The 16,039-nt window shown below is 33.6% G+C and overlaps 1 protein-coding gene across 11 annotated transcripts in view; it reads right to left on the bottom strand.

Moving 5' to 3' along the window:
- The window catches only part of BCAS3 (BCAS3 microtubule associated cell migration factor), a 591,271-nt gene that overhangs the window by 320,132 nt on the left and 255,100 nt on the right, over positions 1 to 16,039 (bottom strand). For all 11 annotated transcript variants that reach the window (XR_013354264.1, XR_013354262.1, XR_013354263.1 and 8 more), the window contains exon 16: positions 6,190 to 6,340. Coding sequence is in view for 8 of the 11 variants with exons in the window: in XM_077852358.1 (XP_077708484.1) it covers positions 6,190 to 6,340 (151 nt within the window). In the remaining 3 variants the exon portion in view is untranslated. The remainder of the gene's footprint in view (positions 1 to 6,189; positions 6,341 to 16,039) is intronic.

Genomic DNA, 16,039 nt, shown 5'->3' with positions numbered 1-16,039 from the left:
AAGCTACACACCTTAAACTTATATAGTAAAATATGTCAATTATTTTTCAATAAAACTGAAAAAGGAATAAGCCCATATAAATAAATGTACTAAACAACAAAAAAGTAGAGAAAATGCCATACCACACTATCTGTAAAATTGTAAAGTAAAACCATATTCTCTACCAATATATATTCTAGGAACTGGAATGACTCTGCTACATTCTGTGGATCCCTTAAGCAGCTACTGAAATGGGCACACAATTCACACATGAATATGAGCAAATGAGTCCTCGTGTCATTTTTTCAAGTGTTACTTTTAATGTTTCATTAATTTAATTTTAACCACTCCCTACTAAAGAGACCTATAGCACTATTGTCTCTCAAATTAGTGATCTGTAAAGCAAATTAAAGCTGAAACAAGACAGTTATATTACCTAATTTGAGATATACTCAACATGCAATTTTAAATTACAAAGTCAAGATTTGCATTAGAAAAACATTAGATAATATTCAAATTCTGCCAGATGCTGCAGAAAAGAGACTAGAACATAGACTGTCAAATTTCTGTAGAAAGTTATACCTGCTGATTTTTAATAGTAGACTTCATTAAAAAAAAACACAAAATCCACAGATTTATGATAAAGTAGAACAAACATATGCAAGTAAACATATGCAAACCAAAGGTGGACTTTAAGTACTCTACTGATGGAGCACAAAAATTGTAAACTCAACTATGGCAAGTATATTATACATACAGATATATCCATATCCATTCTAATGAAAATACACTGTCCATTACTTTATATCTGGGACCAAAGATTTATAGCTTCACTATCAAAAACTAACATCTATACAAGACAGGGCTGGGACATAGAGAATTATGATCTGCTACTGTACCTGTGTGTCTTTCTCCAAATATTTCCCATTTAATTCTCAGAATTTCTCTTATAAGGTTTGGGGCTCAGGCCAAACTGTGTATATAAGCCAAGGTAGATCTAACTGAATTAGAAGAAAAAGCCATTTTCTTCAGTAGAAGAAATTTCTTCAAGGCCTACATTATGCCAATGTCATTTACTCACTTAGCAAGCTCTATGGCAGATTTGGTGTACAAATTTCAAGTTGAGATAATAAAATAAATGCTATTAAATGTTTCCATTTCTAAATAGGAACAATCATCTATGTTTTCCTAATGAAGCTCTCATTCAGCACTGGTCTAGAACTCAACAGTGGGTAAAGCTTAGAAATCGGGTGATAGGACCAAAGCCCTGGTGGGAATTCATACAATGTACAGCTGAAAAATCAAAATTCACACATATAAACTTATATTCTTCACATGAAGAAGCTTACCTAGGTCACACTGGTAATAGGTAACAGAACCAAATGAGAAGTCAGTGCATCAGATTCCTAAGTCAATATCCTTCCACTACATGACTTAACCTATTTCTACAGAGTTGGGCCCAAGGTTCCTAACACCCACGTCAAATTGCTCCCAAAGAATAAATATAAAGATGGGGACAGGGAAAAGGAACAGAAGTGGCTCCATTTAAGAAAAAGGAAACTTATGAAAGACAAAAAAATCATCTCATGCTTACTTCACTAAAAAGGTCAGTTAGCTAAGAGCAAGGAAGTGACTTCATTACCAATGTCTACATTTTTCATCCCTGAAATTACTCTGATCTCTTTTTAAAATTTACTGCTCACTGTTTGTGCCTAAAAAATGATGTGTATTTATTAGTAACTTTAGATTTAATGCACATAAAGTTAAGCATACCGATGAAAAATTATCTACTTAGTAAAATTTTATATAGGAAGGCATTCAAAAAAAACTTTATCACTGACTTGATTTATTAACTCGACCAAACATCTATGAAATGCTGCTTAATAAATCACTACTATAAATACTTAACACTCCAAAATAATAAGCAACTCCTTAGCACCCAGGTTCATTTTACTAGATGAGAATTATTTTTATCTATGTATCATAAAAATATGATGGAGGTCTTTCCAATCCTTTAGTCTTAGACTGGAAGAAAATGGACTGTGTTTGGATGAGTGATTGTTGAACCAAATGATTTCTAGCACTTCTTTTGCCTTCATCAGTGTATACTGTAGTCAGGTTAAGCAACAGCTGTTGCCAAAATAGGCCTTATTTCCTCTAAGTGCTGCTTCAAGGTACAGAACATGGAGGTGTAAATACATCTGTCTTTTGCCGTTTGTAGTTCTACTGGCCTTGTGCATGTCTTGGAGTAAGACAGATGGTCCTTGACACTGTACAGGCTTCCAGGGATATATATTTCCAAAAATAAGAAGGCAGATGTGAAATATGGTAAGCACACGTTCTATCCCCTGAAGGTTTGAACTGAGGCTTCTATCTCAATTTGAATATTTAAATATAGGATCCTAGGTAATCCTTAGAAATCTCTGTGCTGGAAATACAACATTTTATGCTTATTTTGCCTTTATGCCAAATATTTAGAACATGGGATTTATTTATTCCATATTCCATTTATTTATTTATTTATGTTGATCTAACCGAGGTAGGCATATAATTTTATTAGATACATTATCAAGTATACTGGAAGTAGTCACAGAACTTACATGTCTATAAATGAGTCAGCTCTGTGTTCTATTTCTACATAATCCATGTTAAATACTTCCTGTTAACTTTTTTATTATTTTAAGATTTCATTTATTTATTCATGAGAGACAGAGAGAGAGAGAGAGAGAGAGAAAGAGAGGCAGAGACACAGGCAGGGAGAAGCAGGCTCCATGCAGGGAGCCCGATGTGGGACTTGATCCGGGGACTCCAGGATCATGCCCTGAGCTGAAGGCAAACACCGAACCACTGAGCCACCTAGGCGTCCCATGATAACTTTATTTTAAAATGCTAGCAAAGACATGTCATAGAAGCAATGTTAGAGTAATTGTAATTTCCAGAATGAAGAGACCTAGAAAATGAAAAACTCATTTGCTCATCACTCTGGTGACCTTAATATGGCAATCAAAATTCTCAGCAAATATAATGAAGTTTAATGGAACTAATGCAAATTAACTAACTGCAGATTGAGATTTGTTCATAGTAAAAAAAATTTTTTAATAAAAATGAAATAAATAAAGCCTTTAAAATCTAATGGGATGAAATCTAATGACATGAAATGTATGGGATGTAGTTCAAATCTCAGCATGTATCAAAACCAGAAACTAAGGGAATGTATTTTGTTCTCATAAAGCAAATATTAAAAAAATAATAATAAAACAAATATTACTTTTGCTAAGGCAAAATACATGTATTTCCATGAAAATGTTTGATTTTAAGATAATAAAACCACAAACTATTCTGAAAATTCTATGACCAAATGTTGGGGTGATTTAGAGTAAAAGAATTATAAGAGAAGTCCACTAGAGCAATTGCTGGATATAATGAACAAACCCTTCAGAAAGCGGCTTAGGGGTATTAAGTCTTATAATCTAGCAATAGCCAACTATAAGTTACAAATACTATTATCAAAATGTTTATAGGCCACTGTTGATATGTGTCAACAGGAAGCAAGAGAAAGAATAGAGGGAGGGATGGGGAAAAAAGGATTGTAGGTGGGGTAATTTGTAGTGAACTAAAGGCTCTGCCACAAGTTGAGAACTCATTACAAACAACAACTATGTGAAAAAAAACTAATAGTGAGTCTTAAAACCTCTTCCTTTGATAAGTATACTATTGTTATAAAAAGAATATCCTAATCTTTAGAATTTATATATGAAATTTGTAGGAGTAAGGTGTTACTAATCTACAAATTACTTCAAGACAATTTAAGAAAAATATACTGTGTGTGTGTGTGTGTGTGTGTGGTGTGCCTGCACACATGTGGGCAGAGTGAGAAAATGTGAATGATAAGGTAAATAAGTTAGACGGTTAACATTCAGGAGATCTTGATATAGAGGAATTTCTTTCACTGGTCTTCTAACTTTTTTTTTGTAAATCTGAATCTATGTGAAAAGTTTTAAAATTACAAACCAAGTATTCATTGTGAGATAAGTATTATTCTCTTTAAACACTTCAATATGAGATATGCTAAAAAGAATGCAAAAATTCAGCAAAAATAAAATGGTCTGAGAATTGAGATAAAAAGCCAAGTCAGCAATGCAATATGTGTTTATTAATTTCAAGGTACATAACTCAAATGCATATAATTTATTTCATAAATAAATAAATAATTACTAAATTGTCTATAAGGGGATATAATATACACACTAAAAATCTAGGAATTGTGACTTTTTAAAAAGAAAAGGAAATGCAGAATATATCTAAGTTCATGAAGTAGGGCAGCGGAAGGAGACATCAGATGATTAATAGCTTCTGCCCATCTAAGAGCAGAGAGAAAGAGCAGCAAAGAAAGAGTATGAAAAAGTAAAAAGTGCGAGACTTTATCTTCTTATTGTGGAAAATTTCAAATATATGCAAAAGTAGACTTAGTTTCCTCTCCTTCCCACAAATATATTGAATTAAATTCTGACAACATAGGATTTCATGCATAGAACCTCAGTCACTATCTTAGAGATAAATATGGAAAAGATTATTTGAAAAAGAGAGCTAATGCTTTGCATTATAAAAACAGAGTAGCTCTTAAGTTTTAAAAACAACAAACATCAGCAACAAAGCTAGAATTAAATTCAAGAAGAACAATTTTGAGTACTCTTTCACTTAGATTCAGGAAACACATAAAAACTCAGAAGTACTTTGCAGAATTGTATAATGCTCAGCTGAATCAAGAAGGTAGTACTGACTTCTATGAGTAAAAAAAAATTATGATTCAAGATTTAGTCCAATTTTTGATTCTACATTCTAATAAGTAATATACAAATAAAAATGAGCTAACTTAAATATAAGTTCATAACTTCTTTCCTATTCATAGCTATTCTAACTTATTTTAAAATAAAGAAACATAGGAAAGAGAAGTCTAAATTCCATTTAAATTACTGAACATAAAGGAGTTAAAAAGCTGACATCAGTTTAAAAAAAAAGGATTACAGGCTAAATGATATCATAACATGTCTGATTGGGATCTAGGTTTGCTCTATTTTTCCTTCTCTCCCACCCTTAACATGCCACAAGCTCAATTTTATTTCTGCATTCTGCAGTAAGATAATTTTGTATACAAATACCGCTGTATTAGGTAAAGCGTCCATTTCTGTGCCATGGTGAAATGAGTATTTCTTCTCACAAAAGTGACTTCTACACTTTACCACCCAGCAAGCACAAAAATATTAAGACCTATTGATATAGCAGCCAAATAATTTAATATATTCTTTTTGTTGGAAAGACCTTAAAGAGTGTTTGAAGCCAGGATTGGGTTTTCTCTAGATTACCTGAATATAGAATTTAAAACAGTTGTTGCATTTCAGATTAGGTTAAATTTCAGGATTGTTTATTGATGAAATAGGTAATTTGCCTACAGATATATATCTTCTGGTACAAAACAGAATTTCAGAGTCACTACACAATTGATCATCTAATGACATCTTAGATATAGCACTTTATTTTCAGGAACCCAAAGAAGTGATAATTTTATATTCCTAACCAGTAGTAATTAAAATTTTTTTTAAATAGCTAAAATAAGCACAGACACATAAGTGAGTCACCAAATGTCTTTGAGGATGTTAATGACCAATCTTGAGTAAAGCCCAAATCTTAGGACTCTGGCTTTTGAAAACTACTCATAATATCACAATGTTTTGACACTAATAACAGATTATTATATATAAATTATACTATAACATAGGTGGGTTTTTTTAAGTATTAGAAATATGGTTATCATCTAAAATTCTTTCCTTAGTATTTGGGCCAGTTAAAATTTGGGAGTCATTATAAATCCAGATCATGTCCACAAAAGCAAGAAACTGAAACTGTACTTTCAGACAAAGCCACAAGGCAACAAGTGTAAGACTGAGAAGATGGGTCTCGTTTTTATTAGTCAATACTAGTTTTCACAACTTGTCACTGCTTTGTTTTTGCTATGGATATATGTGTACATGGTTATATTCAAGTATGTTTGTGCATGTTCTATATTTTCTACTTAATCTGCTGTCATTAAGTTTTATGTGGACTGGAAATTAAGAGCATAATCAAAACACCCAAAGAAAATATATGCTTTATTTCTAAGTATCCAATCCTCTGAAACAGCTATTTTAAAAAGTATCAAGCTTAAGGCGTTACCCTGTTCGTTTGGTGATGGTCCCCAATGTCATTGGCTGCTTGATTTGTGCAAGAGGCATCAGTACCATCAAGCTGGGGAGAGGAGAGAGCCGAGGGTTGCCAGGGTTGTTGTTGGCAAAATTATTGTAGGAATCTTGGCTGTTTAGTTTCCCTACAAAGAGAAAAACAAAGAAAACCATCATCAAGAGACATTTCCTTCTCTGATGGGGTTTGTACTCACTCTACTAATCATTTAAGAAAGTTATCCAAGGCCAGAATTGATTCTAAAAGAATCATGGTTATATGGATGGGGGGAAAAATACAAAGGATACTGGTAATAGCAAGTGTGACTTGACTATAAACAGAGATTTTAGTCTTTGGAGGTAGAGGAATAGAGGATACAGAATTGGATAGATGTTAAATGGTTATACAAATAATTAGCATAAAATTTAATTATAATGCTATGGTATAGCAAAAGAAAATAAAACTGGAAGATGTAAAGTAGTCTACAGGAGGCATGGTGCATTTCTCTGAACAAGCTTGAGAGTAAGTGGGTAGAATATAATCAGCCACAGCAGCCTGTGAAAACTGGGAGGGTGGAAGAAACAGGAGTTGTAAGTATCCACAGACAGTAGCGCGAGAGACACAGGATGAGATTAACAAAAGTCGTAGGTGAAAACGTCACCTTCTTCCCAATATATACCACTCTCCGCCATAAAACTTAAAAATATCAAATCAACATTTCCCTTTATTTTATGCTGGGCATTCTCTAATATAAAAAATTAAGAGGGTCATGACAGCTCACTAATAACCAGTAAAAACAAACTCTTCTGTGAAATAAAATCTGATCCACAGAGGGAATAATTACTCTCAGCTCACCAGTAAGCCAAACTCCTCCTATGTACTTATATTTTCTCCCTCTCCATGGTTATATATTTTCCAGAATGTCCCATAAATGACATCACAGAGTAGGGAGCTTAGTGAGTCCAGTTTCTTTCTCTAGCCAATAAGCATCTGAGATTCATCCACTCTATATTTTCCTGAAAGTATCAATAGAGCTTTCCTTTTTATTCTTGAGTATGATCCTATTCTATGGAACTACATCGGTTTGTTTATCTAGTCATTGATAAAAAGACATTTGTTTCCAGGTTTTGGCTACTATGAATAAAGGTGCTATAAACATTTATGTACAGGTTTTGTATGAATATAAATTTCCCTTTTGGATAAATAATCCAGGAATAGAATTTCTGGTCATAGTAAACCAATGTTTGCAGGGACACAACAATTTTATGTTTTAAGGTTATAAGAAAATGCCAGTCTGACAAAGTAGCTGAACCATTTCACATTCTCATCAGTGAAGTATGAAGCTCCAGATCTTCCATATCCTTCCCAGCATTTGATATTGTTACTCTTTATATTAGCTATTCTGGCTTTTATTTGGATTTCTCTAATGCCCAATAATGTTTAGCACTTTTTTTTTTTTTAAGATTTTATGTATTCCTGAGAGACACAGAGAGAAGCAGAGACAGAGGGAGAAGCAGGCTCCTCACAGGGAGCCTGGTGTGGGACTCAATCCCTGGACCAGGATCACACCCTGAGCCAAAGACAGACGCTCAACTGCTGAGCCACCCAGGCATCCCAGCACTTTTTTTGTTCACGCACTTATTTGTCATCCATATTTCTTTTTGATAAAGTGCTCAAATCTTTTGGCCATTTTAAAAACCAGATCAGTATTTTTGCTGAGATAGAATTCATATACTGTGAAAGCCATTCTTCTGAAGTGTACAGTTTTGTGTCTAATATATTTTACACAGTAGCACAACCATGACCACAATCTAATATCAGAACATTTCATCACCCAAAAAGAAAGCCCATACCCATTAGCAATCACTCCTCCTTTGGCCCATCCCTCAGCCTTTGAGAACCAGAAGCTCCTTTCTGTTTCTATGAATGTGCCTATTCTGGATACTTCACAAATGGAATCATACAATGTGGCCTGCTTCTTTCACTTAGTATCTTTTCAAGGTTCATCATCTATGTTGTATGATATATCAGTAGTTCATTCTTTTTTTATACCCAAATAGCATTCCATTGCATGGATATCACATTTTATTTATCCATTTATCATTTGAAGAATATTTGAGTTTTTCCACTTTTAGTCTATTATGACTAATGTGTCTATGAACACAAGGTGTACAAGTTTTTATGGAGACAGGTGTTTTCAGTTTTCTTGGGTATGCACACCTAGGAATGGAACTGTTAGGTCTATATTTAGCATTTTGAGGAACTGCCAACCTGCAGTTCCTTCTCAAATATATGATTTACAAATATTTTTCTCCCATTCTATGTGTTGTCTTTTCATTTTCTTCATGGTATGCTTTGAGGCATACAAGTTTTTAATTTTGATAGAGTCTACTGTATGTATTTTTTCTTTAGTTGCTTTTGCTTTTGTTCTCAGATCTAAGAAATCATTGCCACATGCAGGGACACAAAAATTTATGCCTATGTTTTCTTCTAAGAGTTTTATATTTTCAGCTCTGACATTTAGGTCTCCAATCCATTTTGAATTAATCGTTATAAACAATGTGAGATAAATGTTTTATGTTCTTTATTTTGAATGTTGGACATCTACTTGTTTCAGGACCATTTTTTGAAAAGACTATCCTTTCCCACTTCAATGGATTGTCCTGGCACCCTTGTTGAAAATCAAATGGCTACAAATGTAAGAAATTATTTATAGTTCTTACTCTCGTAATTTGAAAGTTCTTTATATATTCTGGACATATGCCTTTTAGAAGACATACAATTTTCAAATATTTTCTATCACCCTGCAACTCGTCTTCTCATTCTCTTGCAGATCTTTCAACAAGCAAAATGTTTTTTTCCAATAAAGTCGACTTCATGAATTTGTTTTGTATATGTGGTGTTGAATTAATGAACTATATGCCTTGCCCAAGGTAAAAAAACTCAATCTAAAAATGTTTAGGTTTATATTTTACATTTATATATATGATTTATATAATTTATATTATATAGTTAACTTTCTGTAAGGTATGGGGGGTGATTTTTTTTATATAATAATGAAATGAAATGAAACAAATGACAGCAAAAACAAAACAAAACAAAACACCCAAATCTCCAAAGTTCAAGTGAAGTTTATCACAACTTTACAAGTAGGGGTTTAGGATTTTTTTTCTCTTTATTTTTTAATCAGTGCCCTCAAGATACTACTGGTAATGTCTACTATTCCAATACTATGATACCCAAAGCCTGAGGCAAGGCAGGATCCATGATCTCTGTAATTTTTTTATTTAACTGATATGTTGGCCAAATGATAAATTTTTAGCTAAATTTTGTGAGCTGAAGTGCTATACCAATTTGTAGTGCTTTCTTAACACAAACAGAAATCACACAGAGTCGCTAAAAAAAAAAAAAAGACAAGCATATCATCATAAGGGAGTATACTATATTTTGGAGCAGAAGCACCCTCTTGGACATTTATTATTTCTGTATTATTTGGTGTCACCACCTTGTGGCCTACAGCTACAAAATTCAAGTAAGTTACAAATCTCACAGAAAGAAGGGTTTAAAATATAAAGGCAGAAATTGTTATTACATTATCAAAGTCCTCTTCAGATATAAGCCACACAGAATTAGAAATTTTCGGTCACTTTGCTTGTTTTTCTGAATTTCCATGATTTGAAATGCTGTTATATTGGGAATTAGATTCCTAAACAACTTACAACTTCTCAAGTAGATATCACACAAACATCTGCCCAAATACACACAGAACTCACTACAGATGATATTTCAATTTTCAAAACTATGAGAAACCTGTTCAGTCACCTTTTTCCAAAGAAGAAAAATGATTGTAAAGCATCTTTGTAACCGTAAATAATGGTTTTTCAGAGAAACTAAAGATAGAAAAAGAATAGAGAAAAATCATATTAAATTTCTTTTCTTTTTAAAGATAGCTAGTGATTTGATGCTTTTCTCCAATGGGTCATTATATCCAACAAAACTTCCTGCTTCTACCTATACCTTGTCATTATCTGCAAAAATGCCAGCTGGGATTTTTTTTTTAAGATTTATTTATTTATTCAGAGAAAGAGAGAGGCAGAGACACAGGCAGAGGGAGAAGCAGGCTCCATGCAGGGAGCCCGACGTGGGACTTGATCCCGGGTCTCCAAGATCACACCCCGAGCTGCAGGCGGCGCTAACCACTGCACCACCGGGGCTGCCCACCAGCTAGGATTTTGATTGGGATTGCAATGAATCTGCAGATCAGTTGAGAAACTGTTGCAATCTTAACAATATTAAGTCTTTCAAGCCACGAACGTGAGATGTCTTTTCATTTATGTAGGAATTCTTTAACTTCTTTGCACATTATTTGCAGATTTCAGGGTACAAGTTTTATTCATCTTTGGTTAATGTATTCCTATTTTTTGATGCAATTTCTAAAAAGAAATGTTTTCTTAATTTCACTTTTCAGATTGTTCATTGCCAACATAGAGAAATACAATTAATTTTTGTATATTGATCTTGTATCCTATAACCTTGCTGAACTTGCTTATCTCAGTATTTTGTGGATTCCTTAGGATTTTCTATATGCATGATCATGTCATCCCAAATGCCTAATAGCCCTGGTTACAACTGCCAGTACAATACTGAGTAGAAGTGGCAAGAGTAGACTATAATTCATTTAAGTTAATTTTTGTATATGGATTGAGGTATGAATTGAGGTTCATTGTGTTCACTGCTTTGAAATTGGATGGCCACTTGTTTTATGACCATTAAAAAGATGATCCTTTCTCCATTGAATTGCCTTTTCATCTTTGTCAAAAGTCAACTGACCATGTCTGTGTGGATCTATTTCTAGATTTTGCTTAACTGATCCATGTGTCTATCCTTTCACCAGTACCACATTTTTTGATTACTGTAGTTTTATAGTGATTCTTAGTAAATCATGCACTTACACAGAAACTTTCCTTGTTATAAAAGTGACTCCAGTGTTAATAATTCATCAACTTTTTCATACAGAAAATACCTGATTGACCCAATACTATTTTCAAATCATTGTTCCTGATTTCTTATAAAACTTATCTGCCCTGGTTCTATGGTTAACAGTAAATATAGTATTTTATAAATAGCAGCAATAGTAAATACTTACTTTTTTTAAAACTAATTTGAATTAAGGAGACAAATTTATATATATATATATATACATATATATGTATATATATATATAAAATTTAAAAATGCCTCCCAAAAGATCCTAATGAGTATCTTATTTCTAAATGACATCCTGAAACACATTTTTTCTTTTTTAAGTTTTTATTTAAATTCTAGTTAGTTAATATATAGTGTAATATTAGTTTCAGGTATACAATATAGTGATGCAGTACTTCTACACTTCACCCAGTGCTTATCACAAGTGCCTTCCTTAATACCCATCACCTATTTAGTCCATCCCCCCAACCACCCTCCCTCTGGTAACCATCAGTTTATTCTCTATGGTTAAAAGTCTGTTTCTTAGTTTGCCTCTCCCTCTCTTTTCTTTTCCCTTTGCTCATTTGTTTTGTTTCTTAAATTCCACATATGAATGAAATTATATTGTATTTGTCTTTCTCTGACTTATTTTGCTTAGCATAATACTCTCTAATTCCATGCATGTGGTTGCAAAGGCAAGATTTCATTCTTTTCTTATGGCTGAGTAATATTCCATTGTCTATATATACCATATCTTCTTTATGCATTCATCAATTGATGGATGCTTGGGCTGTCTCCATAATTTGGCTATTGTTGATGATGATGCATTGGGGTGCATGTATCCCTCTGAATTTGTATTTTGTATTCTTTAGGTAAATACCTAGTGCAATTACTGGATGGTAGGGTGGTTCTAATTTTAACTTTTTGAAGACCCTCCGAACTGTTTTCCAGAGTGGCTGCAACAGTGGCTACCAACAGTGCAAGAGGGTTCCTCTTTCTCCACAGCCATACCAATACCTATTGTTTCTTTTGGTATTGACTTTTGCCATTCTAACAGGTGTGAAGTGATATTTCATTGTAGTCCTGATTTGTATTTCCCTGATGATAAGTGACATTGAGCATCTTTCACACGTCTCTTGGCCACCTGTGTTTCTTATTTGGAAAAATGTCTGTTCATATCTTCTGGCCATTTTTAATTAGATTATGAGGTTTTTCGGTGTTGGGTTTCATAATTTCTTTATAGATTTTAGATATTATCCCTCTATCAGATATGTCATTTGCAAATATCTCATTCTGTAGGCTTTTAGTTTTGCTGATCATTTCCTTTGCTGTGCAGAAGCTTTTTATTTTGATTTAGTTCCAATAGTTTATTTTTGCTTTTGTTTCCATCACCTCAGGAGACATACCTAGAAAGAAGTTGCTGCTATGGCTAATGTCAAAGAAGTTACTGCCTGTGTTCTCTGAAAGACATTCACTCTTAAAACAGATCAATCAGTACAGAGGGAGAACTACCACACTGTAGCTAATGGTAGCTTCAGAGGTAGTAAGAAAAGGTAAGAAGCTCTTTTTAAAAAGTCATTATAAGATGAAGGCATCTTCAGAATTAGCATAATGGCTTAAACAAATGAGTTGTTTTGTGGGACATAAATCTATGGAACAATCAGTGTAAACATGCGATGTCTCTCCAGCAAAATTAGATAAGAAATGCACAAAAATATTTATCTATCTACCCAATTTCCAAATCTAAATTCACATTAAAGTTAATTGAAGTGAAGTTAATTGAAGGTGAAGGTGAACCCACACCTACTAGAAGGATAATAAAAGACAATATTCAGAATATACATAAGATGCTCTAAGCCCTCTAATAAATTACACAATAATATCTACACTCACACAACACAGAACCTTATAGGTAATATGAAAAGGGAAATGCCAGGAGGACTTGGTGGCTCAGTGGTTAAGTGGCTGCCTTCAGCTCAGGGCATGGTCCCGGAATCCCAGGATTGAGTCCTACATAGGGCTCCCCACAGGGAGCCTGGCTCTCCTTCTGTCTATGTCTCTGCATCTCTGTGTGTGTCTCTCATGAATAAATAAAATCTTAAAAAAAAAGTGGAATCCCATTACAATATTTGATATTTGCAGAGGAGTAACAGAAAACTTTCTTATAGTTAAATCACTCAAAATAATTTATCATGACACTATTTAAACCAATGTAGATGTAAATAATGCAAGATTCACCATTAGACAATTATAATAACACTAATTTGAATCTGAAATCAGACCACAGCGGTAAAATGTCACAAGTTAATGAAATTCAAGGACTGTTTGTAACACACACATTTTACAACTAGTAATCAAATATTAGTTGAGTAACTTAGCTCAAGATTACATACTGTGAAGACAGCATTCTTTGATTATCATGAAGCTTACAGTCTAATATGCATGAAACAGGAATAATTTACATGCTAATTGCTTGGTACTAAGAGATAAGTACAAATAGGATCACCTATTTGGAGATGAGATCATGGAGCAGATGGGACATAACCTAGGCTTTGCAAGATGCACAAAATATGGATATGAGTAGGAGAGAAGAAATCTGATAGATAACATAAAGAAGAGAGAAGAAATCATGAAGGATAACATAAATAGAGTGTGTAAAGGGATGCCCCATTTGTGAGCAATAGTAAGGAATCTCTAACTAGAAGAGAAGATTATAATGGCAAGCAGTAGGAAGATAAAACAATTTCAGTTTTAAAAGAACTTTTTAATTGAGCCAGTGGAACAGGAACTTAGGTAAATTATTTAGCAAGGGAACAACAGTACAGATTTTGAGATTGCTACACTTTATGGATAGGATGAGTGGTCTAGAAAAATGAAGTGATTCACTGAGAAGCTCCAAGTCTTGTGATTTAGTTAGCTGTAACTTAAAACCCTTCATTGGCTCACCAGGATGAAAGGCAACCTCCAAGGAACATAAAAGGTGCTTCAGATCTATCCCTCTCAGCCCACAATTCTATTGTCAAGCAACACCCAAGTCTGTGGGCATTTATTTACCCTGGGTGTCTGTGTTTATGATGTAGCGTGCAACACCCAGCCCTTTTGAAAGAGTAAAGTAAGTTGGGTAGATTTATGTTCACATAGGGATATTGTCTGTCTTCTATTTTATTGGACATGGCAAGTAATTATAAAAATAGCTTTAATGAAAGAATAAATGGATTAACAAAACACTCAAGGGTGACAAGGTTCACAAAGGTGAACTCGGAGAGAGCTACTAACTCTGGTAATCTTCAGTAGGGTCATTTCAGACAAGAGGTGGGAAAGTCAGGTGGAAAGGGAGAAGTAAAAGAAATGTTGAGAGGAAATGATCAAGGTAATGGACAGAGAATACAGATTTAAGAACTCTGGAGACTGATGTCTGTAGACATCAAGATGAGATACTATACCAAACAAAGGTTTCATCAACATGCATTCTTTCGCTTGACATTTTTTGAGCCTTATCAGTATTAGCTCTTGTCCTAGTCCTGGATGACTAAGCCCAAGGGCCTCCTAAAGAGTTCATAACATAATGAAACAGAAACTATATAAAAAGTTTACAATGGGAGAAAACATGCTAACAAAGATATTTGTGAAATGTCTCAGGAACAAAAAAAAAGGGAGAGACATTTTTATTGTTGTTTTAAAGGGACAACTTAAAAGGGAAGATAGGTATACAAATTTTAAGCACAGAGGAAGAAGTCTGTATTTTTATACTGTTACTTTTCAAATAGAAAATAAAGGATATGATGAGAAATGTGCAAACAATTACATCAGCAGTAAGTAAAATGAGGGAACTGCTTAGACAAGAAATGTCACTGGCTGACACATAATGATCTACATCTAAAAGATACACATTAATAGATACCAAATTTAAAAATGAAAGTTCATATTCAATAAGTTAAACACAAAAATTATAATGGTCCTTCTCTTTTCAAGTGTTCAAAATCTTTGTTTAAAAATGATTTTTCACTATCCCTTGTGTCATGGATTTTATTTGAAAATGTAGCTAGAATCTAACAAACCTCCAGATTTATCATCCAGGAAAACTGGAGACTTTTCCAGAGGAGGGGCAGTGTCTTACTAATTGTTGACAGCTCAACAAATGTTTACCAAATGAAGTGAATATTTTTTTTTCTTATGTCCAGGAAGTACAGGAAATACAGCCCCATGATCTATAGAAAAAATTCATTTTGGAGGGGACACAAAGTACTTCAGGAGACAGCCAGATGCTGGAATCCATTGGTTTAGCTATTCTGCTTAGTCTCATGTTGACTAAGCAGGAGCTTAGATTTGATAACTTTTTGAACAGATCTTCAGACACTTCCTTATGGTTATATCAAGCCTAAATTCCCAAGCCAGGATTTTTCATTAGGCCTGAAGCCTCTTAATATAATGAGGTTCAGCAGGAAGAAACTTGTAGTATCTCAAGTCTTAGATGAGGATTAAATCTGTCCCTCTATTTTATCCTTCAATTTCCCTTTGGACAGAGAGAGATAGTAGCACTTTTTCTTTGCTCTACCTTTCAGGCATATATAGAATAGTAACAGCAAAATTAAAAATTTCCAGGATCAATGAAGTCACTACTTAAATCCTAAATGTCATCTTCAGTAACTATTCCTTACTATACTTTTCTCTTAATTATATAAGTACAATGAAAATAGCAGAGGTTATTTAATTGGAGTTTTAGTAGTGAGCTTTATAAAACTTTAAAATGCATATTATATTTCCACACACCATTACACTTTTGAATTCCAGCTGGGACAAGACCTGTAAGTGACAAATGCCATGAGAATGGATATTCTCACAGTATTTCTGGCACATCTAAACAGAGGAAGTCCCAAAAATC

This window comes from Canis aureus, chromosome 16 (genome assembly GCF_053574225.1).
Source record: "Canis aureus isolate CA01 chromosome 16, VMU_Caureus_v.1.0, whole genome shotgun sequence".
In the NCBI taxonomy this organism is placed as follows: domain Eukaryota; kingdom Metazoa; phylum Chordata; class Mammalia; order Carnivora; family Canidae; genus Canis; species Canis aureus.
The sequence above is the reverse complement of the archived record's forward strand: the minus strand, read 5'-3'. Positions and strand labels throughout refer to the sequence as shown.